The 25,036-nt window shown below is 41.6% G+C and overlaps 3 protein-coding genes across 8 annotated transcripts; 2 read left to right on the forward strand and 1 right to left on the reverse strand.

The window, feature by feature from the left end:
- Positions 1–2,076: 2,076 nt before the first annotated feature.
- On the reverse strand, positions 2,077–12,844 carry PHOSPHO2 (phosphatase, orphan 2). 6 transcript variants are annotated; one of them, XM_053982625.1, is made up of 6 exons: positions 12,722–12,844; positions 12,400–12,585; positions 11,967–12,162; positions 7,479–7,609; positions 4,836–4,963; positions 2,077–3,953 (listed from the first exon to the last, which is right to left on the reverse strand). In XM_053982625.1, exon 6 carries the CDS (start codon positions 3,949–3,951, stop codon positions 3,226–3,228), a length of 726 nt encoding a protein of 241 aa, XP_053838600.1. In that variant the 5' UTR covers positions 3,952–3,953; positions 4,836–4,963; positions 7,479–7,609; positions 11,967–12,162; positions 12,400–12,585; positions 12,722–12,844; the 3' UTR covers positions 2,077–3,225. The 6 variants fall into 6 exon arrangements, with proteins under 6 accessions (XP_053838600.1, XP_053838599.1, XP_053838597.1 ...); XM_053982624.1 differs by having other exon boundaries at positions 11,967–12,188; XM_053982622.1 differs by lacking the exon at positions 12,400–12,585 and having other exon boundaries at positions 11,967–12,188.
- Positions 4,604–11,261, forward strand: CFAP210 (cilia and flagella associated protein 210). The gene is made up of 9 exons (XM_053983154.1): positions 4,604–4,661; positions 5,765–5,973; positions 6,212–6,385; positions 6,480–6,676; positions 7,582–7,738; positions 8,724–8,863; positions 9,700–9,892; positions 10,209–10,373; positions 10,879–11,261. The coding sequence occupies exons 1-9, from the start codon at positions 4,604–4,606 to the stop codon at positions 11,086–11,088; spliced, it is 1,503 nt and encodes a 500-aa protein (XP_053839129.1). The 3' UTR covers positions 11,089–11,261.
- LOC128810356 (cilia- and flagella- associated protein 210-like) lies at positions 11,130–21,037 on the forward strand. Its single transcript, XM_053983155.1, has 8 exons — positions 11,130–11,159; positions 12,274–12,353; positions 12,458–13,174; positions 13,924–14,080; positions 15,078–15,217; positions 15,508–15,700; positions 16,271–16,435; positions 17,095–21,037. The coding sequence occupies exons 1-8, from the start codon at positions 11,130–11,132 to the stop codon at positions 17,194–17,196; spliced, it is 1,584 nt and encodes a 527-aa protein (XP_053839130.1). The 3' UTR covers positions 17,197–21,037.
- Positions 21,038–25,036: the final 3,999 nt, after the last annotated feature.

Below are 25,036 nucleotides of genomic sequence, written 5' to 3' on the forward strand. Positions count from 1 at the left end.
GACAAGCAGGAACTTCTTGGAAGTCTTGGCTATCGCACTAGCATGCAATACTAAGGCTAAGTACTCACATAGTCGTGGTGTACAACAGCACACCTGCTACCACACAGCACATTTCCCATACATATATCACTTTCACTATGCACTTTTTTTTCATAACATTTTTACCTAAGTCATGCCCCTCCCGGAGAGCAAGCCAGGAGGTCAGTAACACTTAGTACTATCATGCATCTCCCTTCAAGGTGCTTTTCCCTTTATTTTGGTTGGGCTACCAGCTTCAACCAGCTTCAGTCATTGGAGATACTCATCTCCCCTCCATTGTAACCAAACGTGGAAAATTTTGGTAATTGTGGTGCTTCAGAAAAGTCCTCACTTTTATTAACTGGGAAAAAAAAAAAAACAAACAAGACCTGATTAATAGCTTAATGGTCTGCCTACTGGAATTGAAAAATTTCTTCTGTCTCCAACATGCACTTTGTCTGGCAAATATCAGCTCTACCCCCTACTTGAAGTGATTAGAACATAATTGCTAATATTTCAAGTACTCTACTTTGTGTAATCTACTCTCAACTCCTGCTTCAGCACTTTAATCAAAACCACAGAAAAACCCTTTTATGAGCATGAAGAACAATTTCTCACCCAATATCTTATTCTCACAGCAAATTACAAGGTCGGTTCCTTAAGGCTAAAAGAACGATAGTTAGTGTAAGTGGAAGAAAAAGCTGAGTAATCATTGATACACTATTTACTGTTTGTTTTTAAGCAAGCAATAACCAAGATCTGTAGACAAACTGAAAGCAACCTACTCCATAACTAAGTTCTAAAAACACAGAAGAGACCAGCACAGAATCTGGAACATTCAGCAGCACATCTAGAATTAAGGAAACACACAACTGTCCTGGTTTTGGCTGGGATAGAGTTAATTTCCTTCTAAGTGGCTGGTTCAGTGCTGTGTTTTGGATTTATTATGGGAATCATGTTGAAAACACACTGTTGTTTTGGTTGTTGCTAAGTGGTGCTTACCCATAGTCAAGGACTTTTCAGTTTCCCATGCTCTGTCAGTGAGAAGCTGCACAAGGAGCTGGGGGAAGCATGGCCAGGACAGCTGTCCCGGACAGGCCAAAGGGACATTCCACAGCATGGGAGGGCACGCTCGGTACAGAAACTGGGGGAGTCGGCCGGGAGGGGCCGAGCACTGCTCGGGCGTGGGCTGGGCATCCATCAGCGGGTGGTGAGCACTGTATTATTATACATCACTTGTTTCTCCTGCACTTCATTCCATTCTCTCTCCTTTTCATTACAATTATAGTAATTTAGTACTACTATATTTTATTTTGTTTCAATTATTAAGATGTTCTCATCTCAACTCATGGGGTTTAATTTTTTCCCCAATTCTCCTCCCCACTCAGTGGGGGATTCGAGTGCACAAGCTGCTCTACTTAGTTGCCAGCTGGGGTCAAATGATGGCAACAACTTCAAACTCAAAGTAATATATGAAATTGTCCTATGCAACAGCCATTAGCTTTCTTCTGTATGACCTGTAAACCAGACAACTTAAACCTGCCACAGCCTGAGACCCACTAGTCCTTCGATGTCTTTATGCCTTTGAGAAAACAATAGACGTAGATCCCAAATATGAACATCTCAGACACCTACCAAATATCCATCACTAAAGCCAGGCTCCTGAGAACTGAAGCATATTACTTTGGACATCTTAGGCAACAGACTGTTCAAAGCAACCTTCTACAATACAGTAAAATAGGTGAGGCAAGGAAAGAAGTGCACAAGGGAAATGTATGTAAACCAGCAGCCTTAGAACAGGCAAGACCACTCAAAAATCTTCAATTAAGTAAAAAGAAGGTAGTGATATCATGAAATGTCGATAAGAAAATGAGAATAATCTTGCACAGAAAACAAAGGAAGACAGATACGGCAACTGCAGGCTGCTGAGCTACTCCTCAGACATCTGCAACTGAGGTACTGTGAAACCTGGCCTAATCTCTCAGTTATTAAGCACTTAAGCTAAATATGACCTCAGTTTAACAGCATCAGCATTTTGAACCTTTTCTGAGATATAAGAATAAAAACATTTGGCATGAAAACACATTATTTAACTTTAATGAGACTTACTTTTAATACCTTTATATGCACAGTCCAACACTTGGGGCTCACCTCAGTGCCAGTGGTAAAGAGAAAGACTGCATGGTCACAAGCAACTCCTTAGAACAATCTGTTTAAAAGTTAAAATGGACATAGATGCTTCCTTCCAGACTGTAAAAGATTGTGCTGTAGATATAAATGAGAATGAATAGGTAAAATCAGTGTATACATGTATATGTATGTACCATTCTGTGAGCCTGTGCACTGCAGCAGAAACCAAGGAGGAAAAAAGGCATCTGGCTGACTCAGAGACGTCAGCATGGAAGATCAAACCATTGTCAGCTCTGTACAGAGTGGCAGCAGCGCGCTGTCAGGGCAGTAGTCAGAATGGGAGACTTTTCTTTAAACAAAAAAGCAACATCCTTGCAGCTTTCCAGAAGAGAAAGGGTATGACCAGCTAAAGGCTGACACCTACACTTGTGTCTACTCTCTCCAGGCCTGATGAAACACAGACCAGCAGAATACATGACACAAATTAGTTGTGTTGCATTTGTCAGTGACGGCAACTTTTATTTTCTTTACAATACAAGATAATAACAAATATTAAGAAGTAATTTTGTTTGGTAAAATAATTAGTAGATTGAAAATATAAATGCATCTTCAGATTAAACAAGATTACAAGCAAATAATTTGCTATCAGATCAAAGAAGTATAAAAGCCAACAGCTCTAGAACCATACTCCTGGCACCTAATGTTTTCTAAGTAAAGAATTTCATTCTTTTGAACAGGAATCCTACTCATTCCCCTAAGTGTGTGGGATTGCAAGTATATATCAGTTATATAGTTGTAAAGGGTTGGAGGGGAGGGAGTAACCAAAAACTAATGACAAGTCCTGTCCCAACACTCCTTCTCCACTTATGTTGGAATCTGTACTGTGTTACAAGGCCTTTTTTACTGCACTTTCCCATTATCACCAGGATTGAACATAAACAGTTTTATGTTGTAGTTAAAAACCCCATCATTTCAGATAATAGTCCAATTTTGCAATTTTGAGCTTTTATACACATGCAGTTTTTCTCTCCCAATAAGTTAAAATGTAACTGCATCTGTTTCCTTTTATCATTTGAATCATTCCTTCATAAGTAGTTTCAGGTAAGACATAATGTCAATTGCAGATGACCAAACCAGAACAGAACACTGTACAGGACTGAGACTTTGGGCCAGCTGAGAAATCCTTTTCTCCAAGGTATACCCCTGCCTGGGCATAGCAATATCATTCTTCTTCAAAAACATTACTGGACATAAGTCATTCCCACCATCACCTATATATACAATTTGTGTATAACTCACTCCTCGCTCCAACTGTTTATCTAGAAATTCTTTTAAAACTTTCCTTTTGCAAAGGTTTTTAGGGCACTTTGCACAATGGTGAGCATGGAAGTGCTGTACAGTAAGATAGCCAGTACTGCTAAATGCTGCGGGGTTTGTAAACACTTCATCAAACACTTTATGGAAGTCAGCAGCTTTCAAAATCCAGTCAATAAATACTGTATTAGAATCTGAAACAATTATACAATCAAACAACTCCTTGTTCTCGCCAATAAATCCCAGAAGATCTATCATTCCTGCAGTGAAAGGAATTGTTGTCATAGTTCTTTTCATCTCATCTTCTTTGACACCATTGTCTCCCAAGTAGACAAAGACTCTGCCCATGTATTCTGTCCAATGTCCTGGTTGGTAAGAGTTTCTTAATCCATTAGGAAGTTTTCTTTCAGGAGCACATTTCACAATCCAGGTGTCACTATTTTCATCTATGATTGTATGGTCAAAATCAAAAACCAACAGAAATTTCATAGCTGTGAGAAAACAGTTTCCAAAACAAACAAATAAGAAAATTATTTATATTAACAGAAGTACTATATTCTTACCCTGACCTTGTGCTGAGAAGAGAAAAAATCTGGAAGAAAATATTGGAACAAAACAAACTATTTATGGCCACTGCCATGATGGGAAGTTGTGCTGTAGCTAAAAATGCAATTTGTAAATGCCAAAGTTCAGTGTTCAACTTCTGTTTAAAATAGTAATTGTGACAGTACCTAACTCATGCTTACTAATACTTCCTAACACAGCACCAATCCTCCTGTATTCACACACCATCAGTTTGAGTAGATACCAATTTCTCCATCAGCACTTGCCAGTGCAACCAAACTGGGATTCTCCTGGCAAAACGCCTCAATAGGTATTTCGGAAGGAAACGTTCACCGTCTGTTCGAACAGATGGAGCCTGTGCCTTCAACGAGGCCGCACTAAATCAAAGCAGCCAACGAAACGAAATGCAGCCCTCTGCGGAGCTGAACCCGCCGACGCCTCCCGGGGGCCGGCCCCGCTCCGGGCCCCGCCCGTGAGGGGAAGGGCCGGGGCCGGCGGGGCCCGGGGCCGCCCGCGCGCGCCGCCACGGGACCGCGCGCCGCCGGGTCGCCCGGCAACGGCCCCGCGGCCCGGGAAGATGGCGGCGGCGGCACCGGCGGCGGCACCGGCGGGGCTGCGGCGGCGGCGCGGCGCCCGTGAGTGCGGCTGCCCCGCGGCAGCGGGACCCGGCGGGAGGGCAGTGCCGAGCCCGCGGCCCTAGGGCTCCGGGAGGCTGTAGGGGTGCCCGGCCTGACTCTCCCCAAAGCTCCCCCAGCTGCCTACGGCAAGAGGGGCTGTTTTTCCCTTGGAACTGAGTGGAGAGAACTGACCTGAACGCAGCGCAGGTCCAGTAACCTCCAGGGTCAGCAGCCGGGGAAGAACAAGGGGCTTGCCAGATTCCTGCCTGCGCGGCGCAGCCGCATCAGTGCGCCTTTACTTCTGGTGAGGCTGCCTTCACCTAGGACAGAGGAGAGGGAGAGGATCAGGTCTGATCCCTGTCGGGAGACCGGTCAGCAACGGCATCTGGAAACCAGACTCTGACACCGGTGTCACTCTAATAGAAAGCCTCCTTACCTTTCAGACATGGCCTGTCAGTCTGCTGCAAATCACACAATTTCTACAGAATACCACTCTGTACAGAGTGCCACTCCCTTCAAAAATAATGGTGACACTTGAAAGAGCATTTCACAAAACCTAGACATCAACTAGAAAAGCTGCATTTATGCCTGCATCATGTGTATGTAAGCCTAATGCAACAAAGAAATCCTAGTCTTGCTAGTGAATCAAAACCTGTTCTACAGCAGAACTAATTCAGTAAATATCATGAGTATGCAGGACATGGTAGTAAGGCACAGTCTGTGCCCAAACTGCTGCCTCATCCAGCCAGCAGAATGGCTTTACCAATATTCTCCTTTTCATTTAGGGAATGGTCTCTGCTCCCTGCTGTTCTAAGAAGCATGCCCAAGTACTGCCTGGGAAGTGTGTTACTACAAGCCAAACCCACACATACACACAAACAGGCAAGGGCACATACAAACAGTCCAGTCAGTCAGTGCCCGTCCAAGTACATGCACTAGACGTAGGTAGACTACAGATACAGATACCCTGTCTTAGCTCTGGGGTTTGGGGATGGGGGACTAAATAATGCTAAGAATAACCTAGTATTGTTACCATTCCAGCATTCAAATCCTGATACACGTTTGATTATTGGATTTTCTGGTATCAAGTAACCTTTGTATTTTATCTTCCCTCTGCACAGCACATCGTTGGAAAGGAAAAGATATTCTAGATGAGTATTTCCTTCCAAATGAAGCAGATCTTTGTCAGGTCATTATATTGCCAAAAGCAGAATGGGAAAGGATTCAGGGCAGCACTAGAGAAGCAGCACACATCGATGAGAAGAAAGAACAGGATGAAGTGCACTTGGAGTCCAAAGCTGCTGGCGAAGACCCGCGCAGTGCCACACTGGTATGTACATTTGTAAACAAGGGTAGCTGCTTTTGTATATACAAAAACACACATTGTAACATTTCTAGCTATACTCCCTTTGTTCAACATTTGCTTTTGAATAGTTATTTCAGCTAAATGCCATTTAAATACATTTAACATCTAACATAAACATTTATTTTTTTACTTAAAGCTGAAATGCAAAGTAAAAAACCAATCCAAAATTTAAGTGTGATTTCTAATTTTGTCTGCACTATAGAGCCTGATACAACAGAAACTTCAAGCCAAAAAATTACGTGAAGAAAAGGAAGAGGAAGAAAGAAAGTTACTTGATTTGGAAGAAGCAAAGTTCCAAGCAGCAAAACGGAAGGAGGTTATTGATCGTGCAAAAATCTACCTATCTTATCAGGATGACAGAATGAGACAGTTCCATGTTTGTTGACAACTTATATTTTTTACATTGAAATTGTACTGAATGTCTCTAAAGACTTCTGAATATGAAAATGACTTTAAATGTTCTCTTGCAGAGTGCACTTTTACTTACTAAGGTCCTGAAAGAAAGAGATGCTCAAGTTGAATTTCTTAAGTCAAGATTAGCTGATAACAAAAAGAGGGACTATGAAGAAGAGCAACGTCAATTTAAAGAATACATTCTCAGCGAGCAAGAAAAAGCACATCAGCATTATATGAATCAGCAGGCACTATGCAAAGATCAGTTACAACAGTAAGTAATAATTAAAAGCAACCCTACTTCATTATTTATTTAAACTCTTCTCTAAATACATTCTATGAGATTTTTACAGAACTTGCTAATAATTTGTTTCACAAATACCATTCTTTTAAAAGAAGATCACAGAAGATCTTGCCCAAAAGGGAAGAGCTATATGTATTTTTAGTTGCTAACAGTCTGTATGCAAAATTGCCTCTGGGAAGCATCAGGAGGTCAAATCACTCTTCAAATGTTGTTAATGAAATTTAAGTGTACTTTACTGGAACAAGTTTTTGTTCCAGACAAGGAAAAGTTTAAGTTAGATTTTCCATTTACCCGTAATGAGATTCCAGACTGCACAAGAGAAGGCATTACTGTCACTTCTATTCCTTCTCTCAGGTCTTCTGTAAATCTCATGGAGGGGTCCCCAGTGTTATTTATAGGACTGGCCCTGATGGTCTGATAGAAGGAATCAAATTTCCCAAGGCAGAGGAAGGGTTCAAAGTCTGGTCTTACATATTCCAGGGGCAAAACATAGATCCTTGTAGAACTTGGTACAGAACATTACCAGTTTAGGCTGCTGCCTGCATGCCCAGAAGAAACACAGGTAAGGTGGGTCATATTGGGGAAACCTTGTTCTCCAAGAACACTGCAGATACAGGCCAGAGCATTACCAATGCAGTGGTGCTAATGAGTCATCCAGCTAAAACTTATCACCACAAGACTGCAAAGTGTGAGCATACCACATAGCTTATTTCTGACCAGGGTTACCATTATAAACAATCATGCTGTTATTCACCTCTGATATTCTACCTACCTTCAACTCAGATATCACATTCTTCAATGCAAGGTACCTATGGTTGTGCAGTTCATTACTTCATGTATTTCCTAGACAATTTATTCACCTTTTTCTGATTCAGAATAAAGGAGCGTGAGCATCAGGCATATCTGGCCAAACAGGAAAAAAAAAGAGAAGAGGAAGAAATACAGAGATCAATCCAACTGTATCAACTAGAAATTCAGAGAAAAAAAGAAAAGGAACACGAAGAAAAAATTGAACGCCGGAAGCTCTATCATGTAAGTAGCAGGAAAGCAGACACTCCAAAATGCATATTTCACCTTGGCTGTGACGGTTGGACTTGGCCCACGAATAAACAGGATTGTGGGTAACAGGGTCTTTGCTGACAGATTTAGTAGCCTGGGATCAAATGCCTACCCTGCCGATTGCAGGCCATTTGTTTCCTCTGCGCTTTTGAGAAAGACCTCTTGGAGGCCCCTCCCTTCTGTTGTCTGAAGGGATGTTGGCATTTGATGCTTTGACTGGTCTATGGTTAAAGATTTGACTGTAGATATCAAGGAGTATCTCCTTGACTTGAGAACTGGATTTAAGTTTCACCTTCCTGCTGTTTTAAGCCCATTTTTCTTTGTTAGAAAGAGGGAATAGTGAGAGACTGAATGTATCTTTTTAATTTGACCTGATATTTATGATTGGAGAGGTTTAGGAATTTAGTCAAGGCTTGCTGCCACCTCATTTCATCTTTAAAAGCATCCTACTAAGGTACAAACAACAAGTGCCTCAGAGCAGTTCTGGCCAGCATGCAAAACACAGTTGTTTTTTTACATAAAAAACTGTGTTTTTCCACTGTGTTTTGGATGAAGCTCTTCGACAGGGTAGTTTTAGATGTGGTGGGGCCAGGAGCAGAATGATGTGTGTGGGTGGTGGTTGGACCATCCCCCTTGCCCACGTGTGTCAGTGGGAGCATGGGACAATGCTCTCTGCATCGCACAGCAATTTGTGTGATGCACTGAAGAAGCAGCTGTTTGATGCTCAATTCCTTTTCCCCACCCTCACATCTACTGTCTCCTCTTGATGCATGTTTGAATAGAGAGGCAGAAGTAAGTGGAAGTATCGCTTTCCTGTCTTCTCTCTCCTTTCCTGAGGATCCCTTTCTCTCTTCTGTTTTTGAAAGAAACTTGAGGAGGGGGCTGCCTGTAAGCTGCTACCCCGGGTCCAGATATTCTAAACATCATCTGTTACATCAGGACTGTTTTGCCCATACAGGAGTATGTAAATGACCAGAAAATAATCAAAGCAATAGAGGAACAAAACCGAATGGAAGAAGATGATCGGATCAAGGCTCATTTTAAAGCAAAGGAAATTATTGCCCAAATGAGAAGAAAGAAAGAAGCTGAAATGCGTAGGTAGGTACAATGCTAGGGTATAAATTGTAAATTATCTAAAAATGATACTGTAGTTGTTTTCATATCATTTAGACTAATGATATAACACAATCTACAGTCATTCTAAAACGTTATTCTAAATTCTACTGATAGGGAGAGCAGGGAATTCAGGAGAAAAGGAAATTTTTTCACAAGTTCCTTACTAAGTGTGAGGGAGCAATCTCTCCACCTTTCAAAGTACAGAGGCTTATGAAAGTGCAAAGCTTTGCACCAGTGTATTTTGAAGAGAGATTTTCCATATGGCCTGCCAAATCTCCACCTCCTCAACAATTAAAGACAATTAAGGTCCTCGATGAAAATATTTTTGAGTATAACCTATATTTCTCTGAGCCAGCTCAAGAAAAATGATTTGACTTCTCAACAAGGCACATACATTAATTAAATACATTGTGTTCTTATAAAGGGGAGACATTTTATCAGTTTAACATTGCAGGTACTACATGATGATACCACTGAGTCAGTCAAATAGTTTTCTTCCCTTCCTGCTTCTGGCCAATACTTCCAACATTCCCCTCCTGATGGCAAGATGCTCACTGGAATCCTTACTGAGTGATCCAGCTCGTTATTGCTGCAGAAACTAGTGCTGCAAGAACACTGGGAACATTTATTTGCTAAATCAGATAATATAAAAATAAACCAAAGAGGAGGAACAGAAGGAGATAATGAGATGGGTGGGTGGGCCAGGCTGTGTGGTCAAGAGGAGAGAACTCTAGAAGCAGAATTGCTGAGTTTGGTAGCTTCAGGCAGACCCAGGTGTGTTGCCCTCATATGTTATGGAAGCTCATGTTCTTCTGCAGACAAGTACAGGAACAACAGGACAAAATCATTAGTCGATTAGCTGAACAAATGGGTGAGGCACTAAAGAAGGAAGATCATCGACTGGCTAGAGATGCGGCAAGAATAGAAGCTGAACAAGAAAAAAAATGCAAAGAGAGAGAAGCAAAACAAAAGGCTGCCATTGAATCTATTGCTAAACACAGAGCCACTGTGGTAAGAAACTTGGGCTACTTCTGCTTACTCCAGCTGAGGAGCCTGGCCCAGACCACAGCTGGTGACTCTGGTGCCATGCATCAGCAGGCTTCAGCAAGTCTGCTGACCCCTTTCCTGGAGTCCCTTCTCCCTTTCCCCCTTCTGTGTTGGGTGCACCTCTGCCAGGGCTGCTGAAAACCCTGGGCTTGGACACTGGCCAGCCACAGTGACTGTGCTTATCGGAGCGCTGATTCACGGCTGCTTCTGCAAAGAGATACAACTTCCAGCTTAGCAGGCCAGCTCCTTGGTTAATTTTTGTGTGCTTTGTAAACTACAGATGAAGTTGAAAGAAGAAAAGGAGAGACAGGAGAAAGAAGAGGCTGAAAAAGAACGGGATGTGTTAATGGAAAAAGCCCGCATCCACCTGGAAATGGAAAACAACAAAAAACATGGACGGCATGAGGCAAACAGAGAAGTACAGAAAATTCAGCTCCAGCAAATGGTAAATAGAAAGCTTTACCCTGTCAATCCCTTCAGAAAGAAGCTTGCTCCTAAACCAATACACTAGTTCCTGCTGAGAGAAAGAGAGGAAGTTTGCTGTTTTGATTTTATTGTTTCTTGGGTTGTTTTTAATAATGTGTGCTTGGCATATGCTGGTGTTGGAGACCAGCGTTCTCAGAGTATTGGTGCAAATCAAGGCTGGTTGGCAAGGAGCGATCACATCCTGTCCTGTGCCATTATGACCTTTTTTCAACCATGAACTGCTGTCCTCTTGTATCTTCTGGGCAGGTCACCAAAGAGCAGCAGCTAACGCTGATGTTCACTCAGCTATTTAATGTACCCTTTCTGGGGAGATAAGGCAGGGGACAGAAGTGGAGAGGGATGAGTGCCATGTGTCAGCTAAGGATGCCATAGACCTTCTGTAAGCTTTTACGCTCTCTCAGCTTTACAGGATGGTGATGTTGAGAACAAAATACTAAGCTTTGTTATTCCCTTTTCTTCATCAGGCTGAAAAGCAGGCAAGAAAAGAGCAGGAAAAGCAAGCAGAATTGGACTACAATGCTCAGAGAGAGGCTATTGCACTTTCTAAAGAGCAAGAGTTTCAGAAATATGCAAAGGAAATAATTGAAACAGAATCCAAGAAGACACATCATCTTTATCCTCTTCTCAAAGCATGTGAAGAGGGAAGAGGACTTGGACATGGGCCATTTTTCTGAGAGAAGAAGAAATAAATACTACTTTCCAAACATATAATTCTATGTTGGGACCCAGTTACCTTGCTGTAGCTGTAATGCTGCTCAAAAAACCAAAACATAAAATAATGTTTAAATTGTCCACCAAGGAAAGGCAGAGGCATTTTCAAGTTAAATAAATATGCTTTTCAACCATACAGGCAGAGTTCAACTGTAAAATATTTATATCAAATATATACCATGAATCTGGACTTCCATTTAAAAAAATAAAAGATTGCCATATAACTGGTTATATTCAAACATCCCCAGCTTGAATTTCATGAATGTTAGTTTATTAAACTTGAGACAGGAATTCATATTATATAATTGACTGTCACTGTAACCCATTCCATCCAAAAGCTCACTATTTCTGCTATATTTTTAATATTCATTGTTCTAAAGATTCACTGTCCCACGTTTTTCAGGTCTTTCAGGTCTATGATTTGAATTCTCAGAGCTAAAAGTCACATTTTTTCCTAGCCTACTTCCAGTTAATTATTCCCCATAATAGAAAAGACCAAATGAAAACAATTACAGGGGAGAAAAAAAAGAGAACATGTGAAAGTTAGAACTTAGGGTGGTGCAGTTTTAGTACCATTTTGCAACTATGTTTGAAAAACAAATGTCATGCTATAAATCAGTTTTATTAAATGAAAATATTAATGTAATTTGATCCCAGCCCTTAAAAGGTCACCAAAGAGGCAAACAGGTCCCAATACAGCTTTAAGTAAGGCCTACAAAATCAGCACATCAACAAGAGACAACATAGTTGGGCTGTTCTTTCAAAAAGACTAACAGCAGTTCAGTCTGTAAATAGATGTAATCTAAAATTGTATCTCAAATTCCTCAGCAGATTTACTCACCAACACCCAGTACACAGACATGTCTCCCTCCTTAAGCTTAGGTTTCTTTCATTTCCTTGCCTTGGAAGTTAGACTGTAATGACTTCCTCCCCCAGTACCCTGGGCTTTAAACAGGGTATCCTCTATCCTGGTGTCCACTGGAAGCAAAGTCCAAGAAACTCTGCTTTGCTTTGCTGCACCCCACAGCTGTCAGTCTCTGCTGGCCAGACCAGAAAACAAGTCCTTAAAAAAAAAAAAAAAAAAAAAAAAAAAAGGACGCTTGCCAATATTTTAGTTTTTGAATGTGGGTCTTTGGTGTGTCCTCAAGTTCCTTGGCCCAGCTGCCGAAAGCAGCCAGGCCTTGGAAAAAGCACAGGACTTGGAGGAAGATGTGAGGCTACCCCGGAGGCAAGGCACCTCTAGGAAGCTGAGGGCCAAGCAGAACTGGCTTTACCTCCCCTACACTGTACAAACGCTGGGTGTAAGGTGGGTGCTGTCCTTCCCGGGTGCAGCAGCCACCTCCTCGAGGAGTCTCTTCCAGGCAAGGCAAGGGATGAATTCGTGGAAGGGGAAGGAGGCCCGACCTCCTCATCCAGCTCCCAGGGCCACCAAGGGCTCTGGGCCCCGGCAACAGGCAGGCCTGGCGGGGCGAAGGTTCTTGTGAGGCGCGGCAGCGCACGGAGCCAGGCCGAGCGCCACGGCCCCGGCGAACCGGCGGGAGCGGATCGCGGCCGGAGCAGAAGGACGGAGGCGGAGGGGCCATTTCAGCCTCTTACCGGGTACGGACGCTCCACAGGGAAACGAAATGTTCAGGAATCTGCCTCCGGCGATGGGGGACGGCTTGCTTCCTTCCCTCCCTCCGCGTGTGACGGAGCGGACGCTGCCCGCCGGCAGCTCCCCGGGGCGGGGCTGGGCGGGGCGCGGTGCCGCTCCATCTCTCGCGACGCAGCGCTCGCCGCCCGCTCGGGTGCCATTCCCCGCCTCGGCGCTGGAGCGTTCCCGCGGCCGCCGCCTTTGAGCGGGGCGGGAGAAGGAGCCCCGATTTCCCGGGAAGCAGAGCCGTCGGTGAGGATCTCTGCTTCTTCTTCGGCAGACGTCCCGTCTCCAGAGAGGCGGCAAAGCAGGCCGACGATGGACCGCGATGGGCCGGACGCCGCTCGGCAGGAGGCAGAGGTGGAGCGTGGCCGCTACCTGAGCCGCCGGGCCGTGGCCCAGGGGCAGCTTGCGCAGTGAGTCCGGCGGCGGGGCCCCGGGAGAGGGGCCCGAGGGTTTGGGTTAAAAACCTTACCGTGGCAAGCCCGGCCCGGGCGGGTCCCGACTGCACGGCCCGCCGAAAGGGGCGGCTCTTGGGCGCTAACCCGCGTTCCGTGCCCGGGGCTCCATGACTCACTGCTTTTGAACGAGGGGTTCAGATCATCCCTCACCTCGTGGTCAGATGGACCTTTACCCCACCCTCCATAATTCTATTCTCCAGCTTCGGAAACGTCTCTTGCTGTCAGGGGTTGTGTCTCTCCTAACACATCCAACAAGACTGGCTCAGTTCCGGGTTGTCTCACTATTGCTGCTTCTCCCTACCTAGAAGCCTTCACACTTCCAGCTAGCATGGGCATCATGGCCATGTCTTGCACAGTGCTGTGGCACTGCTTAGAAGACTGCTTGCTGGAAAAGGCAGAGGTTGTACAGGGAGTGGGATAACAATGAAACAGGCAAATCAAATTCAATCTAACATTTGAGTCCATACACTGTTCATGTTCACTTTTACTGGTATAGACTTCCCTAGCACCTTCAGACTGGAACTGAGCTTTCACCAAAGAATTTGGAGCTAGCTTATAGAAACTTTTTCTGGCTTTGATCTCTGATATTTTACTTCAAAGTATCAGGGCTTTTTACTGGTAAAGTACCCATAAATGTGCATAACCTGTATCTGTTCATTATTGCTTCATGCTGCCCCTCATTTATTAACTTCCCTTTTATTCAGAATAAAGGAGCACAAGGATCAAGCAGATCTGGCTAAGCTGGAAAAGAGAAGAGAAGGGGAACAAATACAGAGATCAAGCCAATTGTACCAACTGGAAGTTCAGAGAGATAAAGAAAAGGAACAGGAGAAAAAAGTTGAATTCCAGAGGCAGCATCATGTAAGTAGCAGGAAAGCAGAGAGTTCAAAATACATATTTCACCTTGGCTGTGATGGTTGGACTTGGTCCACGAATAAACAGGATTGTGGGTAACAGGGTCTTTGCTGACAGCTTTAGTAGCCTGGAATCAAATGCCTACCCTGCCAATTGCAGGCCATTTGTTTCCTCTGCACTTTTGAGAAAGACCTCTTGGAAGTTTTAATGTGGCACGTGAACTTTGACTGGTCTACAATGGAAAAGTCTGCTAGAGTCAGCAAGGAGATTGTCCTTGACTTGAGAACTGGATTTAGGTTCCATGTATTTGCTCTAAGTCCATTTTTCTTTGTTAGGGAGGGGGAATAGCCTGAACATGACAATATCTTAAAAGCTTGTGATGACCTACTGACCACACGTACTGTTTCCCTGCCAATACCTGCATGAGCTGGGAAACTGAAGTAGAGGTACTGTGATGATTGATTACCATGTGAGGGAGTAAAAAGAGAGAATTCCCACTAAAACCATACTTGCTTTTTTTCCTTCCATACTCCTCACCCCAAGTACACAAATTTTCCTCCATTTCCCCCAACCTTGTATGTGCAATGAAAGCTATACATACTGCCAAGCTATACAAGTGCCATTTCTGAGTCATTACAAAATGCTTTATGCTTTTTGATGCTTCTACAGACATACTGTTTGAGCCCTTCAGAGTCTGTATCATATGAATGATACACAGGATGGGAACAGTACAGTTGGAACCACTGGGAAGGTAGAGGAGAGAATATAAAGATACTATAAGCCTGGAGCTGCAACCACATAATAATTTTACTTTTGTTGTGATAATAGTAGATAATAAAATTTTTCTTTTATCTCTGGGTTTCTATTTTCTGTAGTTTCTCCACTGATATAAAGAACTCCCTATTACAGGCTAGGCCTGAAATATTTTCTAGAATTTGTTTTTAGTTCATGTTTCCAAAATCTAGTTCTGCATGAAAATAAATGTAGTTTTCCATTTAAACAGGAATACATAGCTGAACAGAAAATATTTAAAGCTGAAGACAAACAAAAAGAAGACAAAGATGATGATCGGATTAAGGCTTATATTAAAGGAAAAGAAATGATGGCTGATCTGACAAGAGAAAAAAATGCAGAGACTAACAGGTGGGTCCAGGGATAACTTGCAGTGTTAAGATTCAGACTTGTAGTTCCATTTTGTGGCAAATACTAGTTTCAGTTGTTATATCAGCAAGATCAGAACTTTGATGCAAGCAAGTCTTCTGTAATTAAAACTTGAAGTAGAAAGTGCAGAAAAAATGCCTACCAGTTCCAGTAGTATTGGTGCTGTTGGGGTGGAGGTAGGATTGCTAGTGTTATTAGAAGCAAAAGGTACCAATTGCCTCTGGTGATCTGAGCAGATCTGGGATGTTACAGTAGCTCATGTTCTCCTGCAGGATGATAGAGAAGCATAAGGACAAAGCTTTTGAACAATTAACTGCACAGATGAATGAGAAATTTAAGATTGAAGATGATCGTCTTGCTAGAGGAGCTGCAGAGGTAGAAGTTGAGTACCAAATGCAAAACAAAGAGAAAGAAATGAAAAAAAAGGCTGCTCTTGAATCTATTGAAGAAAACAGAGTCACCGTGGTAAGAAATGGGGGCTGTCCTTGTTCCTCTTTCTGTCATATACTTCTATGTAGGAATAGGGTTTGGAAATGCAGTCGTTTCCAGCACAGTCATCTGGAGTGAGACACACATGCAGGTTCTCACCTGTTGCTTTTCGTTTATCATCTAGAGTTTTAGAACTAAATCCTTAAGAAAGGTGCAAGCAGTATATATGGTGATCCTCTCTTCAAAAAAATTAGACTGGGAAGGCTCTGTAATTGTTTGTAACTTGTGCAAACTGTGCACTGCTTACTCCAGCTGAGGAGCCTGGCCCAGACCACAGCTGGTGACTCTGGTGCCATGCATCAGCAGGCTTCAGCAAGTCTGCTGACCCCTTTCCTGCCCCTTTCCTGGAGTCCCCTCTCCCTTTCCCCCTTCTGTGTTGGGTGCACCTCTGCCAGGGCTGCTGAAAACCCTGGGCTTGGACACTGGCCAGCCACAGTGACCGTGCTTATCGGAGCGCTGATTCAGGGCTGCTTCTGCAAAGAGATAAAACTTCCAGCTTAGCAGGCCAGCTCCTTGGTTAACTTTTGTGTGCTTTGTAAACTACAGATGAAGTTGAAAGAGGAAAAGGAGAGACAGGAGAAAGAAGAGGATGAGAAGGATCGTCATCAGTGGATGACAGAAAACAACGTCTACTTGGAAATGGAAAAAGCCAAGAAACAAAGACAGCGTGATGCAAACATGGAAGTACAGAAATTTCAGCTCCAGCAAATGGTAAATAGAAGAACTATATACTGTCAGCCCCTACAGAAATAAGCACACCTCTAAACCCGTAGTACTAGACCTCTTGGGCAGAAGAGGAGAGAGAGAGAGAGGTTGCTGTGGGTGTGATGTACATATTTTGTTTGGTTTTTACCTGTGTGCACTGCAGCTGCTGATGATGGAGAGGTGACTGTACCTACAGGCCACAAGAGGTTTGTTTGTGGAGTGAGAAGGTTACTGCTGAAAACTTGACAATGCACGATACACCAGAGGATTGTGGGCCTCTTCTTAGAGCAGTAGAAGAGAAGCCTCTTCCAGGCGGACTTGGCCCATGTGAGTGTGGGAGGATTTCTGTGAGGGCTGGTAATAAGAGATCAACAATGAGAGATCACATCCTGTCCTGTGCCATTATGACCTTTTTTCAACCATGAACTGCTGTCCTCTTGTATCTTCTGGGCAGGTCACCAAAGAGCAGAGCTGATGTTCACTCAGCTATTTAATGTACCCTTTCTGGGGAGATAAGGCAGGGGACAGAAGTGGAGAGGGATGAGTGCCATGTGTCAGCTAAGGATGCCATAGACCTTCTGTAAGCTTTTATGCTCTCTCAGCTTTACAGGATGGTGATGTTGAGAACAAAATACTAAGCTTTGTTATTCCCTTTTCTTCATCAGGCTGAAAAGCAGGCAAGAAAAGAGCAGGAAAAACAAGCAGACTTGGCCTGCAATGCGCAGAGAGAGGCTGCTTTTCATCAGGATCAAGCATTTCGGAGATAAAGACAGTGAGTAACTGAATCAGTGCCATTACTGGATGTAACTTCTATTCTCTACAAACATTCAAGGAAGGAACAAGATGTGGGCTTCCTAATTAGGACAACTGCAAGAATGGTGGAGTGGATAATCTGCAGTATTAAAAACAGTAAAAATTGGGGGGTGGGTGGGTAAAGATGGTTGATGCAATGCCTTCCTGCCCTGTACTTGAGGCCCCAGCTTGCTCAGGACCAAGAAAACACTTGGCATTTTGCCATGACTTTTAGAGCCTGCTTTGGCCCTCAAAGCTCTGCCGGAGGGCAGGGCCAAGAACTCTCCTCAGGGCCAGCACAGACTGTTATTGTCTTGGTCATTCCTGCTGTGGTCTGCGCTGCTGCATTCTTTTTGCATAGAAGAACATGGCTGGGTGGAGCTGACTGACTCTATACCCATGTCAATTAGCATGGCCCATTATTCTGTAACGTGAACCAAAGCACAGTAAGTAGAAACAATGAAGACTTGTTTCAAAACCTCACTTCTCACCTAATGTAAGAGACTGACATTGCTGCACTATCAACTAAAAGTCACACAGAGTTCTCTCCAATTATCTTGGAGTAGTTAATTTTAAAAATTACATATTACAAAAAGAGACATGGCAATTAACTTGTGAAGTTGCCCCTCAGTACTTTTTTCGTTCATTCACTAACGAAAAGTTTATTTCCCTTCTCTCTGAGCCAGTGCTCATTTTATTACATCCAGCTTTTTTTCAGCAAGCAGAAAGAATGGAAACTTTCAGAAAAGCCTTTTGATGGCAGAAGCTGGAGCCTTAAGAAGTATTGACTACAGCAGGAGTGGTGCTGAAACCTGCAGAGCTCGATAATGCTCCAAATGCATCCCTAAGTGCAAATTTGCACATGCTCACTACTATGAAATTGGTGAGTTAAATGGGTTTCTAGTCTACTTCCACAGCAGCAAGAAACAAGATGGATTGCAGCCTCATTTCCTACTCAGCTTCCAGAAATGTCCTTTTCTGCAGATTACTTATGTCTGCGTTTGAAGTCTACAGCCTGCTTCCATCACGCTTCTACTCCTTTTACTTTGAACATCTACAGAAAACCCAGTACCAGAAAACAACTCTTTATTTCAGTACATCTAGAATAAAGTGGAAATTCCGTGTAATTTTAAAGCATGTTGGCTAAATATAGATTTAGTTACCCAAATTCAGCATGAAAAAAATCCAGCAGCAGTCATGATCTCAATTTATTCTGTTGACTCTGAGATGCACATGCTTTGTATGTTTGTTTTAAATAACTAATTCTAGTTAGTAATTTTCTGTAAAACTGCTGTAAAGCATAGTATAATGACACTAGATCAGAATGGCCAGAGGTGGTGGAATGTTGCTGGTAAAAGGTGTCCTGTGTAAGGCAGGAGGCTGGTCCAGCTGCCATTTACAGATAGGGAGCTTAAAATAGAGAGATGAACTGCAGCTGATAAGAAAGGAAATTGTTGACCTGGAAGAATCCACTCATTGAGAGGTACCTCTCATTTAATGCCTAGGGTCACTCTTGTTTGAGTTAATAGCTGGAGTCATCATTCCCAAAGTTATTTAGATGTGCACATGGTGCTTAGGGACATGGATTAGCTAGCGTTGGACTTCAGTACTGGGTTAACAGCTGAACTTGATCTTAAAGGTCTCCTCCAATCTAAATTATTCTATAAAGTTTTAATTAATAGCTAGCAAATCAGAAAATGCTTTGAGAAATAATTTGACTAGTAAACTTTAATTATTGGTTTTGCTCAAAAAAGCATCCTCTCAGATATTGTTCTGCTTCAGGACATTGCAGCAGGTGAGAATCATAATAGATATTAGCCTTATTAGAAGACCAAGACTTTAGAAATGCAAGGCAACCCTCAGAGGGACTGAAATGGAGACCTTAAATCCAACTGCATTTTTTCCACACTTGTGATCCAATTCTGGAAATACAACAGCAATTTCAGTTTGAACATGTGGGCCTCCAGTATGTAACACGGTACTCTCCCAACAGTATGTCAACTCACACCTGTGTGGTGGTACACATGTAAGAGAGTACTGTTCTCATGGATCTAACACAACTCCTACCTAGGAAATGGAAGAGAACAGCTCTCTAAAATGCCTTATATCCTAAGGGAATTTGAATTAAATAACTGTGCAGCTCTTTACTGTTAGGTGGTGTTCCAGGTTGGAGTTACTAGATCTGTGCAAGTTCTTTTAGCATGAGTCTTTGCTACTAATTAGCTCTGAAGAAGTTTGAAGAGGATACATACCTGGAAACAAATGGCCCATGAACAGACGACCTGGCACCATGGGACTGTTAAGGATGAACATTTTGACATCCCAATACAGACTTGCTCTATACTTCTGAAAAAGAAAAAAATTTTTTTCAAAGCTTCCTTGTCATGTTAGGTCAACTCTGTTTCAACAGCTAAATTCTTTCAAATGTCTGTTATTAACTTAGGCCTTCTTGTTATCTCTTGAATGGAAGAGTGCTGTATCTAGTCTGTAATCTTCCTCCTTGTTCTGGCAGTGCATCCTTGTTTCTGATACTGATCTTCCTTCCTGTTCTGGCAGTGTATTTTTGAGAGACAGAACATTTACTACCTCTAAATAGCATGCAAAAATCCCCATAATCAGTGAAGGCTAAGATGGTAGAGGGAAGTGAGATTAGAAAAGACCATATGAGATGTTTTCTTTGGAATTATCTTAATTTCTTTCTGTTTAGAATAAATTGTGGTATAGGCTTTGTTAAGCTTGTAATGTGTGGAGTCATTGCATTCATACTACTGCACTCCCACCACTGGAACGTAAATTTCTTTTTGTTTTGGTATATCGTGGCTTTGCTATTACTAGATATTGAAGTGAATACGTGAATGATTCAAATCTGGCCTCTAATCTGGTAAACCAGTCTCTAGCAAGCAGTCTTAAAGCAGAGCTGTTTGTAGCTTGCTGACACTATTTTGTATAAAACAGCATGGCACTTTGTTCTTCTGTGGATTGCCTCAGCTCCAATACATTATCCAGAGGAATTAATAATTCTGTTGGGTACTGAAGGGCTTGAACATCAGAAGTGCAGGTCCAGGAAAATTCAACACTGCATCTCTGTTAACATAGTAATTGCACACCCCACCCCTCTGCCCCCAGTGAGTAGTATCTGGTCTGACTCTTTTTCTGTGTAGAAGGAAAATCGGTAAAGATTAGAAAGAAAAAGTAGCATGTACTGAAAATAAATGTGTGTTACTGAGCAGACCAAGAAAAATCCAACAACTGGCACAGTTGACAAGAGCAAAGTTTGGGACTATCTTTGGTAAAGCTTTTAAGTATTTCTGCATTAGTTTCAGCTACACTGTCAGTGCATATACAATTAATAGAAGCTAATAATTATACACTTAAACGGTTTCTTTTTTCCCTTGGAAATGCATTTTACCATTAGAGAAGCATCTATAAAGGAGTAAGAAGCTAGCCACTCTCTCCTTCCAAGTTCTGTGTGCCTGCAACACCAATGAGTGCCTAACAGCAGAAGCTAACTGTGGACCAAGTTACAAGACATGCTATTTGCTAGAACCCGCCTATAACTCAAGCTCAATAAACAAGTGCCATAGCTTGCAACTGTACTGTAACTAATTTTATTATGGAACAAAGCAGTAGATTCTTTTCAGAAAGTCAATAGGTAACAACCAAAGGTAAACTATCAGTTCATCTGTACTGTACTCCTTGAATATTGCTGGGCCTCCAGGCTTAACTCAAACCTTCTGTTTTGACTTGAAAAAAAAAAATCTTACTGAGCAAATAAAATTGGGTACATCTGTCTCAATAAAATCCATGTTGACCATACCTTTTATTTGTGACAGTTTTCTACTTACTTTTATTTTAGAGAATGCAATGGAAGGTAGAAATGGAATCTTGAGAAGTTGTGGCATTGGCTGAGTCTTTTAATCCTTCATGGGAGATGTCTGCAGCGAGACTATCTAGCACTCCAGCTACCCTGACTACAGGAAACTACAGGAAAAACACTTTCCTGTTGTCTCCTAAGCACTCTGCTGCCAACCAGCCAGGCTGTGATACTGCTGTAGGTGACTTTTTGATTGAAAGATGTTTTTTCACTCGGTTCTAAACTGACTCTAAGTTGTGTTCATTCCATTTACGTTCATATTGAACAGATAGTTCTTCTGTAACTAGTGAAAACTATTCTGCTTCACATTCAGACACACACAAACACTAGTATTTTTTCAAGTACAAGACCATAGTTGGCAACAAGCAGAGTTACAGACACAAGGCCAGCTTCATTGCATAGCTGCATTTTTATATAATATAGACTGTCATTTGCCAATTGGTCAGAGAAATTCTTAATTGCACCTACTATTTGACACTATCATCTAATGTAACATGGAATAAAAATCTAACTTCACACCTTCAGTAAAAATTCATCGATCTTGGCTTAACTTAGGAGGTAATAACCTGAGATCAAATCACTCTGCCTGTGCCCTGTACTCCAAGTATCAGCACATCAGAAGGCTGGAGGTTGGCCAAGCACATTTACCCTGAGATGAGCTCACTTGGTCAGAGCATGGTGCTAATAATGCTGAGCTCATGGGTTTGATCCTCTATGGCTCACTCACCTAAGAGCTGACCTGATGATTCTTGTAGGACCCTTCCAACTTGGAATATTCTGTGAATTTACACGCACAGGTTGCACAATATGACTTAGAAACTATTATTTCTCTAAATGCAGAAGATGCTAATACTGCAAGAAGCACATGTGGCAGATGTGGAATACACTAACAAATAAGCAAAAAAAGCATTTATTTCTGAGAAGTACTTTAGTACACAACTTGTATATTTCAAATCAAGAAGTCATGCTCCCAGCTTACAACTAAATAATCTTCCCTGTTACGAACTATAAATTACAAAATGTCCAAAAGACTATGATTAATTACAAAATACTCTGCTACATGCACAATACTGCTGGTATAATTAACAATTATTTTAACTGAAGTTCAGTTATCAGCTAGTTCCTCTTATCATTGTTCAGAATTTATTATGCCTAAATTCTTTCCAATCCTTTCAACTACTCTTTCCAACAGCAGCTATGGCTAAAGCCACATAGAGACTGCTTTTTATAATGGGGATATGTAGCCCTGTCTAACTTCCTGCCAAAAATAGCAAGTCTCCTTAAGTGCTTTACATATTGCAAAATTCAAATTCAAAATCAGGGTCCTGCATTAATTCAGCTTATTTAGTCCTTTTAATGTCTTAGAACTTCCATGAGGACAAATATAAATTTAAAACCAATCATATGCATATTTAGCAGTTCAAGATTTCTCCTATGAACTTAGGCATGTTAACTGCCCTATTAGTTTTATTTGAACAATGACTGTATGATTAAGGAAAGATACTAATTTATAAATATTTTCACAAAATTTACCTTTACCTTTATGTAGTTTTACTATCTATACTCATCACTTTTTTTAATATTTTATTACTGCTATTCCTTTTGTGAAATTTCATACTAGAACTAGAAAACTTATTTTCATATGATACTTAAAAACAAACAAACAGGTGAACATTACTTTTGGCCTTTACACGACAAAGTTTTGTTGAAACAGTGTTCCTAATGACATGAATTGTTCAAGGGTGAGAAATATGAGTTAAACTAGAAGTACGTAAGCAGCAAAATGGAAAGCTAATGTTTTCTGCTAGGCAGCTGCAGAACTGTAGTAAATTCAAATTTTGCAAAATGCAGTTCACAGACTTTTTGATATGCATTTTCTTTAATAATTTAAATACTGCATTATGAAAATTACTATTTTCAGCAAAGAGAAGGTACATAACAGTTCTTTACATTTCCATTACATCGACTCTAGAAGTGTGGCCAACCATGCGCCCCCCCACGCAAAAAAATAAACCTTCAAAACACCAAAACAAAATTAACAACCCCCCAAAAAGAACACTTTCATGGCTGCTGCTTTTATAGAAGTATATTATGTATATCTTTAGGTTTTCTATTTTAAGGAAAGTCCTAAAAGCAGGAATATACATTTTTGCTTATCAGAAAAAGTGAGTCTACCATGCCCCCAGAGGTGTTTCCAAAAATACTTTATTTGCTTCAATAAATCAACAGTTCCAGAAAAGGCAGCTAAAGGACTGCTTCTTTTGTTTACATTAACCTAAAATCCATTTGCCAGGCTGACACTATTACAAATCAGACATTATTGGGGATCACTGCAAATTCTTCAATGCATCTGACAAAGAACACTGCAAGAAAAGCCTGTAGTCTGGGATTTCAAGTACAAAATGCAAAGTTTCAGGCTAAAATTCTAACAACCAAATAGAACAAAGCATTAAAATGTAACCATTGCCTTTTTTCTTTCTTGAAAACAACCAACTGAAACAAACAACAACTGAAACACTGTGGTTGTATTAAAGAATTAGCAGACAGCAACACATTTTTTACAGGCAATAGTGTCTACATAACTGCACGTTCTATCTATCCATCCTCAGCAAGAATTTCTGAGTTGATGGCAGTACCCAGAGAATCCAGCATAAAGTAAGTCTCTTTCTAATAAAGTTTGGAAAGCCACTGTCAATTATAAATTCAGCATTCCAGGTATCTATATGTTATATGGTATTAGTAAAATCTCAGCATCTATTGTGGATACAACAGAGAAAGCATGTCTAACCTTTGGAAGTTATTTCAATCCTGTATGGACACTTAAACATACACTTACAAATTTAGTCCAGTAATCCCTGCCCTCACTTTATACTGTGTATTGGAGTTCATTAATTCCTTGGAATAAAGTCAGTTCTGGGGTACCAGCAGAAAAAGCTGCACTCTACTTTTTTCCCTGCATTCTCAATGAAAGATCAAAAGTCTTGTTTTTACTGCTGCTGGGATACTTAAATTCTTCCAAACCAGTCCTCTGAGCCAAAAGCCAATGAATGACCTGACACAGATGTCAAAGATGGCACTGAGCTATACTGTGACTACAGCACAAGGTGGTTACTGTGAGGCCAGGAAAAGCAAAGCTCTGTCACTGAGGGACTAAACAGACTCAGGACTGCAAAAGCAACAGTCAGTGCCTCCTGACAAGGCAGCAAGAACTGACTAGTGCTTGGGGACATCTTTCTGTCCCTGGGATTGGGCTTTAGTCCCACCAAGTTCTTGATCAACATTCTCAATTTCCAGTTTGATAAAGAAAAGCACACATCTAGCAAACTTTCCATTGTGTAAGACTGCGGTTATGTTTCTGTTTCAACAAAGTGCTCAGCACCAAACCAATTTACCACCAAATACAACACAGGCAACTGTATCCCACCACCTGCAATTTAGTGTAGCCAGCTTTTAAACAAAACCCAAGTACGTTAAAAAAAAGAAAATGGGCTTTGTGCCACCAACTCAGATGAATTTTTAATGTGCTATGAAAGAATTAAAGTCCATTTATTTTGTGCAAATTTTCTTTAACAAAGTCCATACAAAAGGGTATGCAAGTGCATATTTTAAAATAAGTAGCTACAACTGCAATTGGATTTAATACCCATTTTGAGATTTTAAACTAAACACAATAAAAAAAATATTCTATTGATTGCTGTATTGCTGACTGCCTGTATTTTCCTCCCTTCAGCAGAGTCAGTATAGTTGTGGATTGTTTTGTTTACATGCTTATACAACTTCAGTGATATTGGCAAAAATATTCTCAGTAGTGCAAATAAACTTCTTCAGCAATAGCTTGCTCATGTGTCAGCTCTATTTAAAATAATGAAACTACATTGCAAACAGTTTTTAAATGAAACTCTGAAGCACATGGCATGCATAGCACAGTATAAATGCATGGT

The sequence above is a fragment of the Vidua macroura genome, chromosome 7 (genome assembly GCF_024509145.1).
Source record: "Vidua macroura isolate BioBank_ID:100142 chromosome 7, ASM2450914v1, whole genome shotgun sequence".
NCBI classification, from domain to species: Eukaryota; Metazoa; Chordata; class Aves; order Passeriformes; family Viduidae; genus Vidua; species Vidua macroura.

Bases quoted from the DNA above. Each gene is read 5' to 3' on its own strand.
- LOC128810356 (XM_053983155.1), top strand. From the start codon at position 11,130: ATGTTGGGACCCAGTTACCTTGCTGTAGCT. The intron at 13,175-13,923 runs GTGAGTCCGGCG...CCTTTTATTCAG, and splicing joins GCCCAGGGGCAGCTTGCGCA to AATAAAGGAGCACAAGGATC. The intron at 15,701-16,270 runs GTAAGAAATGGG...TGTAAACTACAG, and splicing joins AAGAAAACAGAGTCACCGTG to ATGAAGTTGAAAGAGGAAAA.
- PHOSPHO2 (XM_053982627.1), bottom strand. From the start codon at position 3,951: ATGAAATTTCTGTTGGTTTTTGATTTTGACCATACAATCATAGATGAA.
- CFAP210 (XM_053983154.1), top strand. From the start codon at position 4,604: ATGGCGGCGGCGGCACCGGCGGCGGCACCGGCGGGGCTGCGGCGGCGG. The intron at 4,662-5,764 runs GTGAGTGCGGCT...CCCTCTGCACAG, and splicing joins GCGGCGGCGGCGCGGCGCCC to CACATCGTTGGAAAGGAAAA. The intron at 9,893-10,208 runs GTAAGAAACTTG...TGTAAACTACAG, and splicing joins CTAAACACAGAGCCACTGTG to ATGAAGTTGAAAGAAGAAAA.